The 23,346-nt window shown below is 38.2% G+C and overlaps 1 protein-coding gene across 1 annotated transcript in view; it reads right to left on the reverse strand.

Moving 5' to 3' along the window:
- Positions 1-6,611: 6,611 nt before the first annotated feature.
- LOC140713932 (collagen alpha-6(VI) chain-like) overlaps positions 6,612-23,346 on the reverse strand; it is a 133,571-nt gene continuing 116,836 nt past the window's right edge. Inside the window, exons 31-42 of the mRNA XM_073024629.1 lie at positions 21,900-21,935; positions 21,763-21,799; positions 21,245-21,259; positions 20,145-20,195; positions 18,933-19,426; positions 15,286-15,385; positions 14,422-15,096; positions 10,457-10,523; positions 9,503-9,561; positions 8,157-8,216; positions 8,015-8,019; positions 6,612-7,710 (exon numbers count right to left, since the gene is read on the reverse strand). Of these exons, the coding sequence (XP_072880730.1) occupies positions 7,555-7,710; positions 8,015-8,019; positions 8,157-8,216; positions 9,503-9,561; positions 10,457-10,523; positions 14,422-15,096; positions 15,286-15,385; positions 18,933-19,426; positions 20,145-20,195; positions 21,245-21,259; positions 21,763-21,799; positions 21,900-21,935 (1,755 nt within the window). The 3' untranslated portion in view covers positions 6,612-7,554. The remainder of the gene's footprint in view (positions 7,711-8,014; positions 8,020-8,156; positions 8,217-9,502; positions 9,562-10,456; positions 10,524-14,421; positions 15,097-15,285; positions 15,386-18,932; positions 19,427-20,144; positions 20,196-21,244; positions 21,260-21,762; positions 21,800-21,899; positions 21,936-23,346) is intronic.

Raw genomic sequence — 23,346 nt, forward strand, 5'->3', positions numbered from 1 at the left:
AGCTCTCCTATGCCCAAAGGATGTGGAACTATCACTTCGTATAATACATATGTGTGGATTTCTTGGAGTATCCTGTGGTGTTACTTTTGTGGGCCCTTTACCTGGAATCAGGGTGCTATGTGATATCCACATGAAGAAGATATTTCTGTGACTGTCACCTGGTGGTATTCTAGTGGATTTTGAAATGGCTCGACGGACGAGATCTTCAAAGGCTGTTATTTTGTTTACCCAGCCGGGAAGCTGTGATTCTTCATAATAGCGTTCCTGTTTATATCCAGGATTATAAATCTCTCCCCTCACTCACTTATTGTGTAGCTTACAGAACATTTCTACTTTACCATTTTAAGACTTTAAGAATTGTTCCTAAACTTGATGGTTTGGGAGCTACACATGGATACACACATGTATATACATAACACTGTTAATTTCTGTTTATTTCATTAAAGTTACCATATTGTAAGTAGATACTAATAAAGATACTGGTTTTAACATTAGAACCTGACTCAGTGTATAATCTATTGCTGCTGATCCATTACATAAATTGGGGGCTAGTCCGGGATATGAGCAACATTGGAGCTTACTGATTGATTGATTATCGATCTCAATGGCTACTTCCCTTTTGATTGAATTGTGTGTTGAAACCAGCAGCAATGGATATTGGGGCATTTCTGGCATCGCCAGACCCTGAGGCATTACGGGATGCCAGAAAGGACAACTTCTTGGCCATTACTAAGTAGCTGGGGCTTACTGCGGTGAAACGGGGTATGAAAAAGGTACAGATTCAGAGGATAATAGCTGAGAACTATATTTCTTTGAGGAAGTTTGAAGAGGGGGAGTTAGGAAGTTTTCCTGAAAGTAAACCCAGTGATCTTGAGTTCCGGTACAAGTTGGAAAAACTAAGGATAGACGACAGAGCTATTTGACAAAGGCAATTTGAAGCTGAGGAAGCAGAAAAATAAAAGGAGGAAGCAGAAAGGCGGAGGGAGTTTGAGCTAGAGAAGATAGAGGAACTACAGCAAGGGGGTCTAGTGTTTGATTCTGGTGAGAAGTTTGCTGCCAGTAGGGAAGTTAAATTGCTCCCTCCATTTGATGAAACTCAGGTTGATAAATACATTCAGCATTTTGAGAAAGTGACTCTGAGCCTAAAGTGGCCGGAAGGAAGCTGGCCTCTCTTGTTATAGAGTGTAATTAAGGGTAAGGCTCGACAGGTTTATTCTGCCCAGTCAATTGAAGATGCAGCTAATTATGAGGCAATGAAACAGGCTGTGCTTAAAGCCTATGAACTGGTTCCAGAAGCCTATAGGCAATGGTTTAGAAATTTGAAGAAATCTGTGAAACAGACTTCCATGGAATTTGCTTATGAAAAGTCTGTATGTTTTGAGCGATGGTGTACATCTAAAAATGTGGATAGTGATTTTAACAACTTGAAAGAATTGGTTTTAATTGAAGAATTTAAAAGGTGCGTCCCTAATGACATAAAGGCATATTTAGATGAAAAGGATGCTGCCATGTTGCAAGAGTCTGCTAAACTAGCAGATGAGTTTGCCTTAACCCACAAGTTCAAGTTTACCCCAAGTAAGAGCTTCCAAAAGAGTAGCATGGATAGTCAGGGTAAACCAGAAATCAAATTTGGGACGAGTGACAAAGGTAAGGATGAAGCAAAGCAATTAAAAGAGAAACATTCTGGTCCTACTTGTCACGATTGTAGGAGACCTGGTCATGTTATGGCTAACTGTTTCCTGTTAATGAAGACGAAGGAAAAGGAGGCAGTTCCAGATGCCTGTGGTGAAAACACTGAAATGCCCATAAACCCACAGGGGTCTGGACATTCTGATGAAGCTCTGTCAAAGGCTAAAATATCTGGTCGGGTTTGGAAAGGATTCCTTCATTTTATATCCGATCTGTTTGCTTCAGTAAAAAAAGGATCAGCCCCGGTACCAGTGAAAATTCGTCAAGATACTAGGGCTTCTCAATCACTTATATTAGACAATGTTCTGAAGTTTAGCGATAAGTGCCACTGGTGAGGTAAATCTTATTCGGGATATTAGAGGTGATCCTGTTTCTGTACCTCTGCATAAGGTAATTTTGAAGACAGGGTTAGTTATAGGACCGGTTAAAATAGGACTACAGCCCAGTTAACCCGGTGGATGGTGTTCCTTTGTTGTTAGGGAATGACCTAGCAGGTGGTAAAGTTGTTACTGCAGTGCAGCTGACGACTAAGCCAATCATTGATTATTCAAAGATGGATTCTTAACATTTATCCCTCCTGTGCAGTAACTTGAAGTATGGCTAAGAAATCAGCCAATGCAGATAGTTCTGTGCAGTATGATTCTGCTACCCATGATAGCCAAAATTGGGATTCAGTTTTTGATGACTTGTCAGGGACTTTTCTGTCTTCATTGTTTCACCAGGATCCAGGTATTAAATCTGACAATAAATATTTGTCTCTGTATAGGGAGGAGTTTATAGCAGAACAGAGCAAAGACCCTGAGATTGAAGCTTTAAGAGAAAAAGCTCTCTCAGGTGATGTGATTAGGAAAGTGCCAGTTGGGTGATATTTCAATGATGGAGTATTAATGAGGATGTGGAGGCCACTTGATATTCCTGCAAGTGAGGAATGGTTAATTGTTCAGCAAGTTGCAGTACCTAAAGTCTATAGGAATGAGATTTTAACTTTAGCCCATAGTAAGCCCTTGGGTGGCCATCAAAGTGTGAATAAAACTGTGAACAAAGTTTTGAAACAATTCTTCTGGCCCAGTTTGAGGAAAGATGTTGCAACCTTTTGCAGGACTTGTCACACTTGTCAGGTTGTGGGTGAACCTAATCAGGTCACCCCAGTGGCCTCACTCCAACCTATTGCTGCATTTGGTGAACCCTTTTCTAAATTTATTGTGGATTGTGTTGGCCTATTGCCAAAGACTAAAGCTAGCCATCAGTATTTGCTAACCATCATGTGTACAGCATCAAGATTTCCCAAGGGAATACCTCTCAGAAATATAAAAGCCAAAACATGTGTCAAAGGGTCTCAAAGTATTTCACTTTATTTGGTTTGCCTAAAAAAATTCAGTCTGATCAAGGAAGTAACTTTATGTCAGGAGTATTCCAGCAGATTGTTTATGAACTGAGAGCTAAACAACTTACGCTGTCTGCGTACTATCCAGAATCACAAGGGGCCTTGGAAAGATACGATTCTACGCTTAAAACCATGATTAAGACATTCTGTATTGAAAATGAGAAGGATTGGGATGAGGGAGTTCATTTGCTTTTATTCGCAGTGAAAAAAATCAGTACAGGGATCCCTAGGTTTTAGCCCTTTTGAACTTGTGTTTGGCCACGGGGTCCGCAGACTGTTGGCATTGTTAAAGGAACAGTGGTTTAACAAAGACTTGCATGTTAATTTCTTAGACTAAGTTTTGAAATTCAAAGTCAAATTACACAAGGCCTGTAGCCTAGCAAAAGAGAGATTAAAAGTGTCTCAAGACAAAATGAAATGCTGGTATGATAAACAGGCTTGTGTGAGAAAATTGCAGGTGGGCAATAATGCCCTTGTGTTATTACCAATCCAGACAAACCTGTTACAAGCATGGATACCATAGATCTTATGAGATAGGGTCTGAAGTCAATGAGGTAGATTTTGTAGTCGAAACACCAGAGAGGAGGAAGCCAACACAGCTGGTACACGTAAACATGCTAAAACCATATTTTGAAAAGCAAACAGCAGCTGTGTCTGTTGGTGTCAATAATAAGGAGTCTGGTTTCTCTGGGAACTCATTAACTGATGCATATTAATATTAAAACAAACATTGTCCCAGCTAGACTGACAAATTCAGCTGTTTTGGGAACACTTGATAAGAAATTAGCACATTTACAGCCACAGCAGCAGCAGGAGATGATGCAGTTAATTATGAAATATAAAGATTTATTTACCAATGTTCCCAAAAGGACCACAGTCACCTGACATGACGTAGATGTGGGAAATGCCAAACCCATAAGACAACATCCATATCATATAAACATAGAAAAATGTAAACTTGCTGAGCAAGAAATTGAGTATATGCTAGAAAATGGTATTATTAAACCTTCAACATTAGATTAGAGTTCACCTTAAGTTATGGTACCTAAACCAGATGGTAGTATTAAGTTTTGCACTGATTATAGAAAAGTGAACTCTGTAACAAAAACAGATGCTTATCCCATTCCTAGACTGGATGATTGCATTGACAAGGTTGGAAAAGCTAAATTTCTTCCAAAGATCGCTCTTTTAAAAGTGTATTGGTGTGTTCCATTAATAGATAGAGGTAGGGAGATTTCTGCATTTGTAACACCTTCTGGGTTGTATGAATACAATGTTCTAACATTTGGAATGAAAAATGCTCCAGGAACATTCCAGAGAATGATTAATTTGGTAATTCAAGGGTTAAAACATACAGATGCCTATGTTGATGATTTAGTCACAGGGAATGACACCTGGGAAACACATATCTCTGCAGTGGAAGAGTTGTTTGAAAGGCTCTTGAAAGTCAATCTTACAGTTAACTTAGCTAAGAGTGATTTTGGCCATGCCACTGTGGTTAAGGAAAATGGTTGAAGAAACTCCAATTTAGCAACAGAGTTTAATTTTTCTGGAGTGTGATATCATGATAACTCACATTAAAGGCAAGGATAATATAATTACTGATTGCCTTTCCAGATCTTAAACTGCGATAGTCGAGTGGAATTTATTATTTGTATACGCTTCTGCAATGTATTGTATTAGTCTGTAGTATGCTATAAGGTAACCACAAATGTATTGTTTCACGTATTGTAGTTTTCAGTTAATTTTTGCTCATAGATCAAAATTTTCCTTTTTTGCAGGGGGGGGGGAGTGTTACGAGACACACAGGCTCATACTGTGAGTGTTACTTTAAGAGGGCCTGAGTGAGGTGGGTCTATGACGTCAGTCACAAGCTGTGGCAGCCTGCTGTGGGGAGGGAGGGAGGAAGAGAGAGGGGGAGAGAGAGACACACATATACACACTGTTATGAACCCTGTAACTGGGTCACTTACCAGCAAAGATAGAGAAGTCCGCTGAAGTCTGATGGTACTATTTTTAAACGTTTTTATTTATAAAGGGGCACAAAAGTAAGGTTAATACAAACATTCAGATAATATACGTCGTCAATACTCAATCTAAAGTGCGGGTATAGTAATAATCAACAATAAGAAGTAGCTCTATCATTTGTCTAGGGGTAAAAATATTGTCCGATGGAAATATCAAAGTCTCTGGAGTTCATGCAGGCTTTTAGCCTTTTGGGGACCGCTGGGTTTCACGTGTTGGAGAGAGAGAGAATTTTTGGTGAGAAAATAAACTTGCCAGCCTTTTGGACTCAAATCGTTGAATCGGGAAGGTGGGTTCCCCGTTGTCAGTTCGAAGTCCTTTTTGGGGTTATCAGCCACTCATTCCCCAGGCTAGGGGAACCGATCCACACGTGGCTCCCGAATAGCTTCCTGTCATCACGGGAGCGATGAGCGATGGTGTCTCCTTCTGGTGCGTCGCTAGGGTACTGCCTCCTGCAGCGCCCTTTTTATCTTGCCTTGCAGAGTTGTAGATGTCAATCAAGGTGGGGTGATACAATCCCCACCCCACATTGCCCGAGGGTGTGCACGCAGCCCTGATCGCTGGCACGTAGCATAGAGTCGCAATCCACACAGGTGTCTCTAAGAACAATGGTCAAAATCCGTTGCTTTGTATTTCTGAGGATTCTCTCTCATTTCCTGGGTCCCAGACCCGAATTAATAGCGATCTTGCGATTCTCAGGAAGGAGGGGGCTGGGTTCATAACAACACACACACACACACACACACACACACACACAAACGCTGTTGGAACTTCAGTTTGTCACTACTCTGGTTTGGAACTCTCCTTATGCCCAAAAGGTTGGGTAGATTATCGGCACGCAGTGCACAAAGAATGTATGAATTCGTATAATCAATATGTGGGGATTTGTTAGAGTACCCTGTGGTGTCACTTTTGTGGGCCCTTTACCTGGAATCAGGGTGTTATGTGATAACCACTTGAAGATGATATTCCTGTGACTGTCACCTGGTGGATTTCTAGTGGATTTTGAAATGGCTTGACGGACGAGATCTTCAATGGCTGTTATTTTGTTTACCCAGCCAGGAACCTGTGATGGCCTTCCTCTCTACATTATTTCCTGGATTACAAATCTCTCCCCTCACTCACTTATTTCATGGATTACTGAACTTTTCTACACTACCATTTTAAGACTTTAAGAACTGCTCCTAAGCTTGATGGTTTGGGAGCTACACATATATATACATAACACTGTTAACTTCAGTTTATTTCATTAAAGTTACTGTATTATAAGTAGATACTAATAAAGATAGTGATTTTAACATTAGAAACTGACTCAGTGTATATTAAAACTTACAAATAAATCCTATTTTCACTTCATAACCTCAGAATATTGTAAACCAGCTAAAAGATGTGTATTTCTATTGCTTGATTGGGCTACCATTGCTGGCAGAATGATTTTATTCACATGCACATCTTCTTCCTAATCATGTTCATGAGTGTGCAGGAAATGATGAAATAGAAATGGAACTGTAGCTTTGGGTTACTTTGTTTTATTTCAAATCAAAAAGCAGTATTTTTTGTAGATGGAACATATGCATGAACAAATTCTGAGTATAAACATTTGCTGCGAATAAAGAAAACCAAGAGTACGCTACATGATACGACAAAGACGTGTTAATGAAATGAAGTTATCCTGGTTACTAACGGAGCTTTTCCATGCCCTGACACAGAATCTAGCACACTAAGGACTCGTTAAGGTCTAAGGTAGATTCACGTTATGAGCAGTATATATTTACAAGTTTCAACATCTATTCCGCAGAGGTACTGGTCTCGCACTTTGGAAACAGACGCATGTTATTTTTTTAAAAAACTAACTTCTAATTTGTGCAGATAAAATAATACAATTTACATATTTATACTTAATGCTTGTTTATCTCTTTTATGTCAATTTCCTTGTATAATGAATTCTGTTCCTCTTGAAGCCTTGCACTCCTTGTACTACAAGAGTTATTGCAAATGAATGAGTCCCAACACTGAATGGCTGAGAGCTATTCAATTACAATGGGCATCACAGCCATTTACTCTTATTTACTTGCTCAAGCAGAAAATTCCAGCAAAAAGGATGATCATTTTAGTCTGTAGCTGGACTCCTGGCTGACATTGCTCTCTTCCATCACAGTCCAGGGTCAAATACAACCATGGCCCAAGTCAAAGTTGATATTTTCTGACTAATTCATAGGATAAGGATACTGAGCCCTCAAGTATACAGATTCTGAAACAATTATATCATTGCACATCACACACAATGCTGGAGGAATTCAGCAGGCAAGGCATCATCTATGGAAAACAGTAAACAGTCGAGACCGCTCAGTCCTGATGAAGGGTTTCAGTCAATCTTTTACATATATGCTGCCTGGCCTGCTGAATTCCTCCAGCATTTTGTGTGCATTGCTTGGATTTCTAGCATCTGCTGATTTTCACTGTACATAATTGCTACAACATTTTCTAGTGTGATTTGAGGCAGATTTCTTTACAAGGGTAATGAATCGATGCTTATTTCCTTCGCATCCGCCATACCAGAATTGTTGACAAACTTGCAGACCGTTGTCAAAGTACCACTTTAAGTCATAGTTCTAGCATCTTCACATATTGTCGAGGGATCAGTCAGCTGTAATAAAATGAAGAAATGACATAACAGGATTGTTTTTCCCAGGATAACTGACTAGATTTTCTAATGGACCAAAATATTGCAGGGATCACTGCATCTATCCCCAAGCAAGGACCATGAAATTTGTCACAAGAACATGCATCACACCAACTTAGCATTCTCTGCAGATGATTTAGCACATGTGTGAATGTGGTCAAATACCTTTTTGTATGTGCTGTAACACCAAAACAGAATTGACTAGAATATTTATTTCATGCTAAATCACATACCAAAACTAAAATATGGAAAGGGAAACAAGACTGAGATTAAGAGATAAAGGCAAAAATTGTATAACATATTTAAAATATGATGGAATGAATGTTTTAAAGAGTATTGAAAAAGGAGTGCATGCTATTATCCCATTGCATTTACCATGAAGTGTGTTTGCTTCTGGTCCCTCTGCAGATATTTCAAATTCTTCCTCAACTTCAACTAAATTGCAAAAAAACATACTTTCAGTGCAAGAAAAGGTGCTTGGGAATAATTAAGGTATCGTGTCATTAGAAGTTCAGTTGTATAGCACAGCTGGTTTACTTTTGGAGAAATCAATGCATTCCATTGACAAGTAATTTGGTAATGGATGTGGATAGTGAGTTGACTACAGAACAAATAGGAAAAGCTTGAAAACCAATTTCTGATTCTGTGTTTAACTCTACATGTAATGTTGGAGTTGCTCTCTGATTTGATTATGACAAACCGCTAACTTTGTTATTTTTACCATAAAATCTGGTAAACTGATCTTATATAGCAACAGGGTCTCAAAGTTGCCACTGCAGCATTGGTTAAAATACTTCAAATTAAACAAAAATGTTTAATTTTTTAAAAAAATATTTGTAATGCAACTTCAGATACCCCAAAACATATTAAAGCATTTTTACAGCCAGTTATGAACTTTCAGAAAGGCAGACACTTCTAACATAGGAGCACAGGAGGTAAATTGTCAACCAATCTCCCTTCACACAGGAATGAGACTAAATAATTTGATTAGTCTGAACCAAAATCTTCTCTGCCCTTAATTAAAATAAGGTCCGTAAGGGTTAAGGAAAACAGTGAAAAGGCAGGAGAAGGGGATTAAAAAAATAATGATTGAATGACAGACCAAACTCAATAAGACAAATGGTCTTATTCTGCTCCTATAGCTTTTGGTCTTATGTACACAGCATATTCTATGTCTATCTATAGAGAGCAGGGTGGAATTTTGAATAACATTATGTTGCCCTGTGGACTATCCGATGGTACTGCATTGTGGTCTGAAATGTTATCCAGAAGTCTCAATGTGATTCTTGAACTTCTGATGCACATTTCAATGAATTGGAACAATTCAATTCTGAATTTGATTATCTCATGCACATAGCAATTTCTGGAAGAAAGGCTGCACTACAAATAGACAGTCCCATAAGATACACTAAAATTGATCGTGTTGTTTTCCTGATGCCTTGGCCAGTACAAAGTTTACAGCTGCTCCTGGTGGCATGAAATTCCAGTGGTCCTATTGCCTTTGGCTGACTATACCACTGATAAGTTTCAACAACATGGAAATAATCCATGAGCAGACAGCAAATTACTTTGCTGTAATTATAACACTGGCTGCTCAAATGCTTTGCTTCCAATACTATGTGTACATAAACTGTGCACATATTATAGTTTTAAATAACTTAGGGGAAAAAGAGCCTGCAGACATCGCATTGTAAAATTATATAAATTGTCTTGTTTCTCACCTCTGTAGCTCCATTCTGGAATTAGATCATCATTTGCCGCAATTCTGAGATTATATTCTCTGTAGAACAAGCAATAATTACACAACTGGCATTAGAGTCTAAAAATAACTTGAATGGCCACAGTTTTATGCACAGGAGTGGAACCCAGTATAACCTCCTGGTGCTGTTGCCCATCCATTTCAAGATCCCATGTGACATGTGTTCAGAGATGTTCTTATGCACACCACTGTTCTAATGCATGGCTGTTTGAGTTACTATTCCCTTCCTGTCAGTTTGAAACAATCCAGCCATTCCCCTCTGATCTCTCTCATTAACAAGGCATCTTTGCCCACAGAAATGCCGCTCACTGGATGATTTTTTTTTTTTGTTTTTGGCATGATTCTCTTTGAACTCTAGAGATTGTTGTGTGTGAGAATCCCAGAAGATCTGAAATTTAGATGCCATGATAACTTAGCAGTTAGCACGATGCTAACAATCCGGCTCTGGGTGTCGGAATTGGAAGTTCAATCCCAGTGCCACCTGTAAGGAGTGTGACCATCCGCCCTGTGGAATGTGTGATTCCTCCAGGAGGTCTGGCTTCCTCCAAGAGTTTGAAGACTGTTAGCGGGTCAATTTGTCATTGTAAATTATACTGTGATTAGGCAAGAGGCTGTGGCTGGAAGAGCCTATTTCACACTGTATCTCTAAATAAAAAACATTCTGAGATACCCTGTCTGGCATCAACAATCATTGCATGGTCAAATTCATTTAGATCACACTTCTTTCCCATATTTGGCCTGAACAACAGCTGAACCTTTTGACCATGTCTGCATGCATTTATGTATTGAGTTGCTGCCACATGATTTGCTGATTGTGTGTTTGCATTAACTAAAAGGTCTACAAGTGTATCTAATGAAGAGTTTATACAGAAGACTTAAGCATAAATTTAATAATCCAATGCCTTTTAAAACATACCTTATACGTCCAGGTAGAGCGTCACATTCCTCCTTTAATTGTGGAGGAGGGTATTCATTGATTTCAACTGTAAAAAGCAAATTTTAGTAAAATTAGTTTTTTTAAAAATGTAAGCACATCAAAATCCCTAATGTTTGTTTTTGAGTACAGTACATCAAAATTAAAGTCATCAGTAATGATTACGTATATATTAGGATTAATTGAATTCATTCTAAAGGTTTTTTTATGAAAACATCAGACTTGGCCCCAATCCCAGATATGCTGTATTTCCCTTTGTGACATCATGTGCAGGTGAAGTTTGTAGAAATAGATTCAGATCTGCAGGAGTGACAGCAATAGAATAAACGATGGAGGTTGTTATAAACATTGGAAAAGGCCAAAGATCTGGGAATGATTTATGAACAGGTGACAATATTGAGGACAAGCAGGTTAATATAAAAGCTGAATATATAAAGTCCTGTTCAATTTCCTACACTGAAGCATTTGCAGTCCAAAGACCTTTGAGAACTACTTGAACCTGTAACACAGTAGAAGCAATGCATTTTATTGCACAATTTAGCAGATTACAGACACACTTAATACTGATGATGTAATCTGTACCAATGGATATATGAATTAATTGACATCAGATTAATAGGTGGTCTAACTGGGATATTTTAAGGTGATTAAAGATATCAGGAAGTGTTGATAAAAAGTTCTCTCAGGTCACAAGTCTTAAACTTATAATTTAAACAGAACAGTTTAAGGATGTGCTCCGCGAGTATATTCTACATAAAGGCTGGAACTGATTTGTTTAGTATAAATTGCTAAATGATTCAGGAACAATTTCTTTCCCTCTGCCATCTGATTTCTTAATGGATATTGAACCCATGACAAGTTTTTGCACTGCTTATTTAACTATTATATATACACACACACTTACTGTAATTCATTGGTTTTCTTTATATTGCATTGTACTGCTGACGCAAAGTTAACAAATTTCACAACATATGCCGATGATGCTAAACCTGATTTTGATTCTGATTCTAAGATCCATTCTGATCTCTTTAAATCATTTTGCTGAACTGGTTCAGATCTTACAGCCATTGCTCCAAACGTTCAGAGTCAGGCTGACAATCAGGTTTATTATCACCTTATATAAAGACAAGAAATTTGCTGTTTTGTGCAGTACAGTGCAAAGTCAAAAATGATTGTAAATGACAAAGCAAATAAAAAGTGCAAAAAAAAAGGAATAATGAAACTGTGTTTAGGGTCCCTACAGTAATCAGATGGCTGAGGGGATGAAGATGTGTCTGAATCACTAAGAGTGGGTCTTCACGCTCCTAATGGTCATAAGAATAGGGCATTATGGCAGTGGAAAAAGTGGTACAATATCATTGACTACATGACTAGACTTTGAGCAAGTATTGAGAGCAATCAGGGCATTGAAATGTCCAGAACAATTTCCCAAAGGAGGCTAATTAACCAAGAGAAAATACCGAGATTCTCACCAGGTATCTAAGAACCCACAGAAGTCAGAGGGTGAGCAAAGTTAAAGTTAAAGTTTGTCCTGAGCTTTATAGGCTCATCAGGCTGGTGCTTATGCTGGTTTTCATGGTGTGAAGCGACTGAGAGTACGAGAATCCTCCCCCGATAGGACACCAGTCTATCATGAGGAAGGGTTAGCAAGCCCCATGACATCTTAAGAAGGCTGATGGAGATGTCGCAATCTGTTTCTTTTTTTAACATTTTCCTGTTTCTAACTGACACTGGACAAGTTTTTTTGTTGCTTTCTCAGAATGTTTTTTGTTTATGATAGACTGCTTGAAGCTGAACACAAATATAATCTCAGACTACTTGCATCACGTAGGAATTTGAAAAAAACAAGAAATGAACTTTTATTGAATATAATGTGTTTAATTGCATAATCTGCTGATGCTTTGCAATAGTTCAACTAAGCTAAAAATATTTTGTAGATGATTTTGATTTGCACTCAGTGCCTAGGGCTCCTCAATTGTGTCCAAAAATCAGCTGGCAGTGATGGATTCCAGTTGCCCTGAGACTGTTTGTTCATGATTGCAATGTCTTGGACAAACCTTCACCATGCTCATCACTGACAGCACTAAGATTTGCAGGGAAGAACGCTAAATAGGAATGTAGACAAGGAATCGTTAGTGACATGTTGCACTTCATGGTTTTGTATGCTTGAAGCATGTTGTCAACCAGCTGTCTGCCTGCAGTTTGGTACTCTGTGGTTGCCCAGAGCATTTTCAACAACATCCTTGAATTCCTTCCATGCGATTTTTTCTGGTCCCACTAGAAATTCTTCAAATTGCCTATTGTTGATGACCTGTTTGATTTGTGGACCCACAAAATGCTTTCCTAGTCTATGAAACATCTGTCACAAACATCAAAATCCTTCACGGAAATTTATAGCCTTTTTAACACCTGTCCTGCCATGCAGCATCTGCCCTGCCTAAGCATGCCCAGGTATGCCTGGACAAGATAGAGAACTTTTCAGTTTACATTGTTGGCAACATTTTAATTGACTTAAATTATGAATTGAAAAAACAAGTATAGGTGATTTTTAAAAACATTTATGTGATAATTACCTGGATGAGGAACTGGAGGGATGGGTTAGTAAATTTGCTGATGACACAAAGGTTGGAGGTGTTGTGGATAGTGCGGAGGGCTGTCAGAGGTTACAACGGGACATTGATAAATGCAAAACTGGGCTGAGAAATGGCAGATGGATTTCAACCCAGTTAAGTGTGAAGTAGTTCATTTTGGTAGGTCAAATATGATGGCAGAAAACAGTATTAATGGTAAGACTCTTGGCAGTGTGGAGGATCAGAGGAATCTTTGGGTCTGAGTCCTTAGGACGCTCAAAGCAGCTGCACAGGTTGACTCTGTGGTTAAGAAGGCGTATGTTGTATTGGCCTTCATTATTCTTGGAATTAAATTTAGGGGCCAAGATTTTGCCTGGATTGGGTAGCGTGCCTTATGAGAGTAGGTTGAGTGAACTTGCCTTTTCTCCTTGAAGTGATGGAGGATGAGAGGTGACCTGATAGAGGTGTATAAGATGATGAGAGGCATTGATTGTGTGGATAGTCAGAGGCTTTTTCCCAGGGCTGAAATGGTTGCCACAAGAGGACACAGGTTTAAGGTGCTGTGGAGAAGGTACAGAGGAGATGTCAGGAGTAAGTTTTTTACTCAGAGATTGGTGAGTGCATGGAATGGGCTGCCAGCAACGATGGTGGAGGTGGATATGATATGGTCTTTTAAGAGACTTGTAGATAGGTACATGGAGCTTAGTAAAATAGAGGGCTATAGGTAAGTCTAGTAATTTCTAAGGTAGGGAATTGTTCGGCACAACTTTGTGGGCCAAAGGGCCTGTATTGTGCTGTAGGTTTTCTACATTTCTATGTAAGAAATTTCCGGTGATTTTCATGATCAGCAGTGCAAAATCTGTAAGATACACCTAAAGGTATTCAGGAAACATAATCTTTGTTGTCCAATGCAATTTGCAAAATGATTATTACGTTGACAAATTTATTTTCACCCTATCACAAATATTCCCTCTGATCTGTTCCCCCTTCCCTTCTCTACAATTTAACACATTCATTTCCTCTCCTTTATGAAGGAACTTCACCCCAAATCTCTGACCTCCTGACTACTTCCAGCTTTTTTGTTTTTAGTCTTGGATTTCATGCATCCAGTTTGCTAGATTCCTCATGTGACAGAGCAGTTAACCAGGGCAAGCTACAGCTGGAAATCAGCATAATGATGGATCTACTTAGCCCTTTATCCCTTGGTACCTATCATTTCACAAAAGGAAGCAGAATTTGAAGTCTGCAAATCCAGAAAACTGAAAATAATTATAAAGAAATACATTATCAAAGGTCTGGCTAATATAGAAGCAGGAATTTCTCTATGTAAATACAGGGTCACTTTTTAAATTTAGTTTTACATTAAGCGTAACTTACGTGTGAGACTTTTCAGGAAGGCCCGAGCGAACCTTTTGGCGTAAGCCGTTTCAGAATCAAGCAGCCAACCAAGGTGAAGAAAGTGTTGGTTAAACGGAAAACTAACAGTTGTATCCAGGTTGAATCTGCCAGTTTCCTTACCAAGGAAAACCGTAAAGACCACAAAACCTTTGCACCTTGCTTCCTCAGACACTATGTTTAGCATTTCCATGCCAAGAGCGCTTGTTCCTCCCGCAAGTATTACAAAGATCACTTTATGACGGCGTGCAACTGGGTTGCTGCTAAAAACATTATTCATGGTCCATTCAATAGCATGGCCAACCCTAGAGGGTCCATCTAACTTATTAAATGATTCTTTAATGTACTTCTTCATTATATTTTTGCTGTTGTACTTCAAAAACCCAAATTCCAGATTGACTGGCTTACGACCAGTACCAGGGACGTAATCTGCTGGTGAGTGTTGTACCATTGCCACCCTGGCATCATTATCACTGATGTCTGGTCTTCTTGAAATCACAAACATATCCAGCATTGAAGTGAGGAAATACTTAATTCTTTCAAAGTCCATTGTTTTCATATTGTGTGAACCATCAACAACAAAAGCAATGTCCATGCTGATTGAGATTGGAGGTGGGGACATATTGTGTTGACATTGGGCCCTTGGTTGACACATATCTGTGAAGAAAGAAGAAAGCTGAATGTTTAGATCTAAGGAATCTGCGCAGATCAAGTACCTTTAATTTTATACTTAAACCATTTTCCTATTGTTTCATACCAACAATGCAGAAAAACATAACCTCTGTAAGTATTTGTTGTTAAATTTTGATTTACTATACTAACAACTAAATCCAGCTGAAGTCATACCGAAACAGAAGGTGCATAATCGGATTGTGCGTAACTGCTCCTGGACTTGTCGCTGCTGTTTTGACAATGAAGCTACTCGAAACGTTCTTGTATCATCAACCTTTCTCAGGAGGAAAGACAGGACATTAAAATTTCAAAAAAACAGTAATTTCTACAACTTTAAGGTATACAAAATTATGATGGGTTTAGATAGGGTAAATGCAAGCAGGGTTTTTCCACTGAGGTTGGATGAGTCTATAACCAGAGTTCATGGGTTAAGGGTGTAAGGTGAAGAATTTAAGGGGAACATGAGCAGAAACTTTTTCACTGAAAGGGTGATCAAAGAATACAGACAACCTCAACTTATTTGGTCAAAGTCTCCTGAGAGGAATCGTAATTAATTCTCTTTCCACCTCCACAAGATTCCTTCAATGTTTGATCTTTATATTTATTATAGTATGAAATTTCATCAACATCATAATTCTTCTTCTCAAGCTTGTATATACTATTTGGCAAAATCTCTGGTTTTAGTTCAGCTGACACTGTCTGATCCTATCATCTGATACAGCGGTTTCTGGTTAAATGGGGCATCATTTATTTGGGCAGCCACTTATTTGAGACGATTCTTAAAGAACAAAAACTAATCAAGAATATAGCCATGATTACCTTCATTTATTTGGGACACAATGCTGCCTAATTGGGGCATGTTTCTCACACTCTGCATGCCACCTTGGCTGAGCAGAGGAGCACTTCTAGTAACAGACTAAAACAGCTGTTTTACAGTACGTTTTACAGCTGCTCCAGTACGTGCTGTATGAGGCATTCTTATTAATTGAACATCACTCAACTTCACTTGCCCCATCACGGAAATGTTCCCACAACTTATGAACTAATTTTCAAGGATTCCGCATCTCATATTCATGCTATTTATTTATATACTTGTTTATTTATATTTTTATTATTATTTTCTTCTTCTTTCTTTTGTATTTGCACATTTCGTCATCTTTTGCACTCTGGTTGAGCATCCTATTGGTGCAGTAATTAATTGATTCTATTGTGGTTATTGGATATATTGAGCATGCCTGCAAGAAAATGAATCTCAGGGTTGTATATGGTGACATTGATAATAAATTTACTTTGTACTTTAATCATTGAGAAGGAAGAAATGCACAGATTATTTTCTAAATGGAGAGAAAATTCAGAAATCGGAAGTGCAAAGGGACTTGAGAGTCCCCTGTGCAGGATTCTCTGAAGGAAAACTTATAGGTTGAGCTGTTGGTAAGGAAGGCAAATTCAATGTCAGTATTCATTTTTTGAGTACTAGAATATAAAAGCAAATGTTCAATGCTAAGGCTTTATAGTGCATTGGTCAGACTGAATTTGGAGCACTGTGAGCAGTTCATAGTCCCCTTATCAAAAAAAGCATTTTCTGGCATTGGAGAGTGTCCACAAGAGGGTCACAAGAATGATCTCAAGAGTGAACTGGTTAATATATGAGGAGTGTTTGAAGGCTCTGGGGTTCGCTATATGCGGATGATTTATTAGTTTACATTTCAGACGCTAGGAAATCTACTCCTTTTATGTTATCTATATTTACGGAATTTAGTATTTTCTCTGAACATAAACTCAACTTGCATAAAAGTGAACTATTTCTTATTAATAATTTTTCTGATTATTATGATCAAATACCTTTTAATATTGCTAAAATCTATTTTACTTACCTTGGTATTAAAATTACTAAAAATTTTAAAGACCTATATAAGTATAATTTTTCCCCTCTAATTGAATATACTCAACAAGCGCTTTCTAAATGGTCGCCTATGTCGATGTCATTAATTGGTCGAATAAGTTATTTAAAAATGGTTATTTTACCGAAATTTTTATATACATTTCAAGCAGTTCCATCTTTTGTTCCAAAAATATTTTTTGATAAAATAGATTCCATGATCTTGTCTTATATTGGGAATAATAAAAACTCCAGAGTGAATAAATTTTCATTGCAAAAATCAAAAAAAGTTGGAGGACTGGTACAACCAAATTTTAGATTTTGTTATTGGACAATTAATATTTGTTATATCACCCTCTGGATTCATGGTATAGATAACCAGGATTGCCCTTCATGGTTACATCTGGAGGAGAATTTGGTAAGGGGGTTTTCTTTAGCTTCTTTACTGGGAGATCCTCTTCCTTTTTCGTTCTCCAAGATAGTTAAGATAAGGTCTTAGTCCTATTGTTAAACATACTTTAAAAATTTGGTTTCAGTTTCGTAGATTTTTTATTAAATAACTTTGAACTCTCTAGTAATATCTATTCTAACTTTTTCTTTAAACCATCAACTCTGGATAAGGTTTTTTAATATGGAAAACTAAGGGAATAAAAACTTTTTTATATTTGTTTTCAGAGCATTGTTTAATGTCTTTTTCACAGTTAATGGATAAATATGATATATCTAGTGCACATTGTTTTAGATATTTACAAGTTAGGAATTTTTTACGTGATTTTTTACCGAATTATCCATTGGCTTATTCACCAAATTTGATTTATTCTATTTTTCAGCTTAAACCATTTCAAAAATGATTAACAGCTACTATATATAAACAGTTAATGAATGCACATATGATGCCTAATGATAAGGTTAAATGTACTTGGGAAACAGAACTTCAACATTCACTTTCAGATGATTAATGGAGTAAAATTTATTATCTAGTTAATAATTCATCTATCTGCACACATCACTCCCTAATTCAGTTTAAGATAGTACACAGGGCCCATATGTCAAAAGATATATTAGCGCTTATTTTTTCTAATATTAGCCCCATCTGTGACAGATGCAACGCTGAGATAACTACTCTAACTCATATGTTTTGGTCCTGTGTAAAGTTAAATAATTTTTGGAGGGATGTGTTTAGAATAGCTTAATATTATATTCAATTGACCTTGACAGTATATATTCTTTTGCTGCTACTACGTTTGTTGTATTATGTATTTGTTAAAACTTCTCCTCTGATTTGTATCTTTTTCTTTGTTGGAAAATTTCATTTAAAAAATTGAAAATGAAGGCTCAGGGGCTTTTGTCCTGCACTCACTGGAGTTTAAAGAATGGGGGATGGGGGTGGCGGGACAGATCACATTGAAACATATCTAATATTGAATGGCCTATATAGAAGGGATGTGGAGAAAATGTTTCCGATAGTGAGTTCCAATAGTGGGGAGTCTAAGACGAGGGGGCATAGCCTCAAAATAGAAGGACATCCCTTTATAACAGAGATGAGGAGGAATTTCTTTAGCCAGAGGTTGGTGAATCTGTGGAATTCAATGCCACAGGCAGCTGAGCCAAGTCATTGGGTATATTTAAAGCAGAGGTTGACAGGTTCTTGATTAGCAAGGGCATCGAATGTTACTGGGAGAAAGCAGGGTATTGGGGTTGAGAGGGATAATCAATCAGCCATGATGGAATAGCAGAACAAACTTGACAGGCCAAATGGCCTGATACTGTTCTAATGGTCTTATTTACATCCTTACATTGGGATCCCATTGGCAGATGGGGTCAATGACCGAAAGAGGAATTTGTATTACAGATGCAAGCATAGGAACCTTAAACAGGAAAATGTGATGGGGACCACAAATAAATGCGTCATTTGTAAAATATAGTAGATAGTATCATTTACCTGGAAGGCAAGCTGTATGTCAGGGACATCAGCAAAAGAAATGACAACTGGGGTGATGTCCAAGGCACTGAACTCGAGAGCTGCCGTCACGATTGCTGACTTGTCTTCAGATGGTCCATTAGTAATAAATACTGCTACCTTTCTGGTAAGAATGCCACCACGAGTATGCTTGAAAGTATTTCTTGCAACAAACCTCATTGCTGATCCAATATCCTGCCTTCTAGCTGACCGCTCATAAGCTAGATCCTGCAGTGATTCCAGAAATTTCTCCTCACTCCTGTGTTCTGAGAATCGTATGAACATTTTTGGTGTGGAGCTGTAGGTAAGAACTGCCACACGTGCTCCCTCTGGGCAAGTACCTTTGGTTATTTTAAGATCCTGCACCAATTCTTTCACTATTCTCTTCATTCTGTTAAATTCAGCTGGGGAAACATCTGATGACAAATCCAACGCAAACACGAGGTCCAGAGGATAAACAGGGCACTCAGAGCTTTCTGAAATGAGAAATCGCTCATTCTTTTAAGGTAGAAAAATAAAAATACACTTGTATTTTTGTAGCATGTTACATGGCATCAAAACTGCTTTCAAACTAATTAAATACTTCTGAAATGTAATCACCACTGTTCTAGGAAATCCAACAAGCAACTTGCAAGCAAGATCCCAAAAACTGCAGGTGAAAAACCAAAGAAAAAGTGCAGATGTTGGAAGTCTTCCATTGAAGAAAACAGAAACACAGAGCAGGGCAGGCAATATCCATGTTGTATACACCTTTCATTCAGAATTGAGTGTGAATTGTTAACTCTCTTTTTCATTCCATAGACTTACTGAGGTTTTCCCACATGTTCTGTTCTTTTGTCCCTATAAACTACAATGTTGCTATTTAAATAGTTAACAGTTAGATAACACATTGGACAGGGAAATATCCTCTCTTTGAAACAGTTTCATAGCATCATAGAATCATGTTACATTGATCAAGTGGCGATTCCGCCCAATATGTCAACGCTGTGCAGAATAAGCCACACAGTCACATTCACACAATTCTCCCCATTGACTGTGTACTTGCATTCCCCAACCTGGCGATATTATTTGAAGGTGCTGGATGCTTTTTCTTTTACTGCTCTCGCAGTGAGTGCATTTCAAATCATAACAACTCTGTATGAAAGTATTTTGCCTCATGATCCCCTATCCTCTTGAAATGGTTCTTGAACTAACCAGTAATGGAAATGCCTCCTTTCCACTTGTACTCTTTAAATCCATTATGACCTTGTATAAAAACAGAAAATGCTGGCAGAACTCAGCAGGCCAGACAGCATCTATGGGAGGAGGTAGTGACAACATTTCGGGCCGAAACTCTTCATCAGGAGGGTTTCCTGCACCAAACTAAAGGTGTAGCCATGGGCACCTGCATGGGTCCTAGCTACGCCTGCCTTTTTGTTGGCCATGTGGAGCAATCTATGTTCCAAGTCTACACCGGTATCTGTCCTCTTTTCTTGCGTTATATCGACGACTGCATCGGCGCTGCTTCCCTGCACACATGCTGAGCTCGTCGACTTCATTAACTTCGCCTCCAACTTTCACCCCGCCTTCAAATTCACCTGGTCTATTTCGGACACCTCCCTCCCCTTTCTAGATCTTTCTGTTTCTATCTCTGGAGACAGCCACTCCTGCTGAAGGGTTTCGGCCCGAAACGATGTCACTACCTCCTCCCATAGATGCTGTCTGGCCTGCTGAGTTCTGCCAGCATTTTGTGTTTTTATTTACTTCCAGCATCTGCAGATTCACTCGTGTTGCCGTATGACCTTGTATATCCTACTTAATCTCTTCTCAGCCCTCTTTGCTCCAAGGAAAAAAAAATCTCATTTCTACTAAATTCTGAGATCTCTAATATTCCATCATCAGAACTTTTATACTCTTTTTTAAATAATGCGACAAAAATGAGATTCCAGTGTTATTGAAGATTTAGGATGTCAGTCCAAATTCAAAGGTGCAAACATTAATTTATTATCAAAGTATGTATGAAGTATATAACTCTGAGAACTGTCTTCTCCAGATAGCTAAGAAACAAAGAAAACCACAGAAGTCAGATTCAAAGAGAAACAGCAACCTTCCCTCTTCCCCACTGCACACTACAAACGGCAACATGATCACCAACACCCTCTCAAAATCCCCTCACCCTGCACAAAAAGCAACAAGAACAAGAAAACTTAGGCTTTCAACAGTGCAATTCCCCTGTGTTAGAATGGAGGTATAATGACTTGATAAATGAATTAAAATAATGCAATTGTAAATTTAAAAAGAGCAGAAACACTCACTTGATGAACAGCAAGCTGGCAGGGGAAAATAAGGAAAAAAGATCTAATTACTTCCTTTGAAAATAAACATTACATTATAATTTAGAGATAATACATCCCTAGGGAGATGAAATTTAGTAACAAATACATTTTGCTTTCATCTAAAAATAATTTTACCCAGTTGTATTCAGTGCATTTAATATTATCTCATAAGAAAAATGTTAACAGGGAAATTATCACACTAGCTAAAATTCCTGTTGTGTGCCTGATGTCATGGAATAGTCTAAATAGTCTTTTTCTATTGTTTAGGATTGTATTTAAAGGAGCATTCAAAAGCCACTAAAACAAAAATTAAATGCATTCATCTGGGAAATTGATCACTTTTCTGCCTCAGTGTTTTAAAACTTTAGTGACATTACTGTAGTTATTATGAATAAGTGTCAAATTATATCTTTTCAAAGTCTTCTGTTGATTAGTAATTAAAAGGAATTAATTTACTTTAAAAACATGGTAATGTATTTAAGAACTATAGTACTCACGACAATTGTTTCGAATATATGACAGGAGTTCACATGACTGTAAAAGAAAAATTAATAATTCTGGATCTAGAGGATATCATAAAATTCATATTTTTGGAAAGAGTTTGCAGGTCACAGCATGCTTAGAAATGACTTACGCCAATGGATGTTTTCCCTTGTGATCCTTTCAAACCCTGAAACAGCAGAAAATTAAAATAGTCTTTTGAAGTTTTGCATGAGACATGATACACGCATGCATGGACTAACTCCATACTAATTTTAATAACTGAATGCTAATTCACCTCTAGACCTTTTTCCACCATCCTTTGTTCTAAATCCCATTTCTCCTTCCAGATTTTACCTACATCTTTAGATCTTGCCTTCTCAGAACATCCGAACAATCCACCTACATCAGTCCTCAGCAGAGGCCTCCGTTTTATCTCCTTTTGTCCCTCTCTTAATGAATGCCAAGACCAGCATTACATCGAATGCTTAGTTCAATGTCTTTACCTCCATGACCATATCTCTAGTTTTAAAAAAAAATTTTTAATCTCCAAATTTCACAATCCAACGAGAGCCTGCCCTCAAGGTTAGTTCCCCATTCGTCATTGCTGACTGCCAATGAAACAACAGTGACTGTCTTGATGGTCTACTTGTACTCACTCTAACCTAACCCTTTTGAACTTTTAGTAGTTTGCTGAGAACATAAGTTTACAAGACATAGGGGTAGAATTAGGTCATTTGACCCATCTCTACGGCACAATTCTATCAAAGTTGATTTATTATCCCTCTCAACTCCATTCTTCTGCCTTCTCCCCATAATCTTTGAGGGCCTGACTAATCAAGAACCGATCAACTCCGCTTTAAATCTACCCAATGACTTGGCTTCCGGAGCTGTCTGTGGCAATGAATTCCACAGATTCACCAAACTCTGGCTCAAGAAATTTCTCCTCATCTCTGCTATAAACAGACATCCTTCTCTTCTAAGGCTGTGCCCTCTGATCCTAGACTCCCCACTATAGGAAACATCCTCTCCACATCCACTCTATCTAGGCCATTCAGTATTTAAGAGGTTTCAATTAAATTCCCCCTCATTCTTCTAAACTCCAGTGTGTACAGGCCCAAAGCCATCAAACACTCCTCATACATTAACCCTTACTTTCCCAGGATCATTCTCGTGATTCTCCTCTGGACCCTCTTCAATGCCAGCACACCTTTTCTAAGGGACCCAACACTGTTTACAATATTCCATCTGCAGTGTGGCCAATGCATTATGAAGCCTCAATGTCACATCCCTTTATATTGTAGTCCACTCAAAATGAATGCTAACATTGTATTTGCCTTCTTTACCACCGATTCAGCCTGCAAGATAACCTTTAGGGAATCCTGGGCAAAGACTTCCAAGTACCTTTGCATCTCTGATTTCTGAATTTTCTCCCCATTTACAAAGTAGTCTATGGCTTTATTCCTTCTACCAAAGTGCATGGTCTTAAACTTTCCTGCAGTACATTCCATACACTGTAAGGACTAATCCCGCAACTTTATCATCTGTATTGGAAAGGGTGGAGTTGCTATATTATGGCAAACATCAGCTCTAAAGTATCT

This window comes from Hemitrygon akajei, chromosome 20, assembly GCF_048418815.1.
Source record: "Hemitrygon akajei chromosome 20, sHemAka1.3, whole genome shotgun sequence".
NCBI lineage: Eukaryota > Metazoa > Chordata > Chondrichthyes > Myliobatiformes > Dasyatidae > Hemitrygon > Hemitrygon akajei.